The sequence below is a fragment of the Mus caroli genome, chromosome 11, assembly GCF_900094665.2.
Source record: "Mus caroli chromosome 11, CAROLI_EIJ_v1.1, whole genome shotgun sequence".
In the NCBI taxonomy this organism is placed as follows: domain Eukaryota; kingdom Metazoa; phylum Chordata; class Mammalia; order Rodentia; family Muridae; genus Mus; species Mus caroli.
In genome coordinates, this window is record NC_034580.1 from 64,600,771 (window position 1) to 64,601,954 (window position 1,184).

Here is a 1,184-nt window from a genome sequence, read left to right on the forward strand (position 1 = left end):
TAGGTACCTTAGAGTAAGTAAACCCCTTGTGGGTAGAAAACTGGGAACGGGGGTGGGGGGTGGGGGGGGTGGGGGGTGGGGGGGAAGAGAGAAAGAAAGAAAGAAAGAAAGAAAGAAAGAAAGAAAGAAAGAAAGAAAGAAAGAAAGAAAAGAAGAAAGGAAAAAAGGAGGGAAGCCCCTAGACACTCACACTCTGCCCACTGGGTAGTGTCCATAGCCCTCGATGTACAACACCAAAGCAGCCTGAACCCAGCAGCTCCCCTCTGCGCACAGCACCCTCTGGAATCAGACACTTGAGTCCCCCCTCTGGCTCATGGAAGCATAGAGGACTATCTGAGCGTGGAGGGATCTCCTTCTGTTCAGGAGCAAAGCCCCCAAGTATCTGAAATAGGAGTAGGATTTGGGAGTAGGGAACCCTGATTAACCCTCCCAGGCACTCGGCCCCGGCCTATCAACCCTCAAAGACCACCCTCAACAAGCCCTCAACGACCACCATAGCACATACCTTGTATACCCAATTCTTGGACTTGACTCCTGACCGGTACCTCTTCAGGGCTTCATTAAGTCGGCGCTGGGCTGGGGAAGACCAGAATTAGAGGGTGAGGGTAAAGTGGGGTGGTGTGGAGGACAGAGAACCAACAGTCAAGCCTGAAGTGTGGGGGAGCAGGGCCAGCATCTGGTAGGCTGGGGAAGCTACAGGGCCGTAAGGTAGGAGTTCCTCACCAGGCCTGCCCATGCCTATGTTGTCCAGGTCCTCAGGCCTTACAAAGTCAAAATGTTCTGGCCGAGTGACGTTGAGTTCCTCAAGGATGGGCCGGTAAAACTGGGCCAGCTGAACGTCCCGGAGTAGCCGAAGGAGCCACAGGGAACTGGCTTCAGGGAGCATGTCTGGGTTCAGACGTCTCAGGATGGCCGTCTGCTTTAAATGGATGGCCTAGGGCAAGCACCAAAGACAGAGACAGAATCTCAACTGCCACCCTAACACAGCAGAAACGCCCAGGTATGCAAGGTATCCAACCTTCCTAATGCTGTGACATTTTAATATAGTTCTTCATGTTGTGGTGACCCGCAACCATAAAATTAGTTTCATTGCTACTTCATACTGCAATTCTGTTGGCTAAGAATCATAATGAGAGCCGGGCGTGGTGGCGCACGCCTTTAATCCCAGCACTCGGGAGGCAGAG

At 52.6% G+C, this 1,184-nt stretch overlaps 1 protein-coding gene across 1 annotated transcript in view; it reads right to left on the minus strand.

The window, feature by feature from the left end:
• Tnk1 (tyrosine kinase non receptor 1) overlaps positions 1 to 1,184 on the minus strand; it is an 8,361-nt gene that overhangs the window by 5,778 nt on the left and 1,399 nt on the right. The window contains exons 3-5 of the mRNA XM_021175838.2: positions 724 to 934; positions 506 to 576; positions 191 to 382 (exon numbers count right to left, since the gene is read on the minus strand). Of these exons, the coding sequence (XP_021031497.1) occupies positions 191 to 382; positions 506 to 576; positions 724 to 886 (426 nt within the window). The 5' untranslated portion in view covers positions 887 to 934. The remainder of the gene's footprint in view (positions 1 to 190; positions 383 to 505; positions 577 to 723; positions 935 to 1,184) is intronic.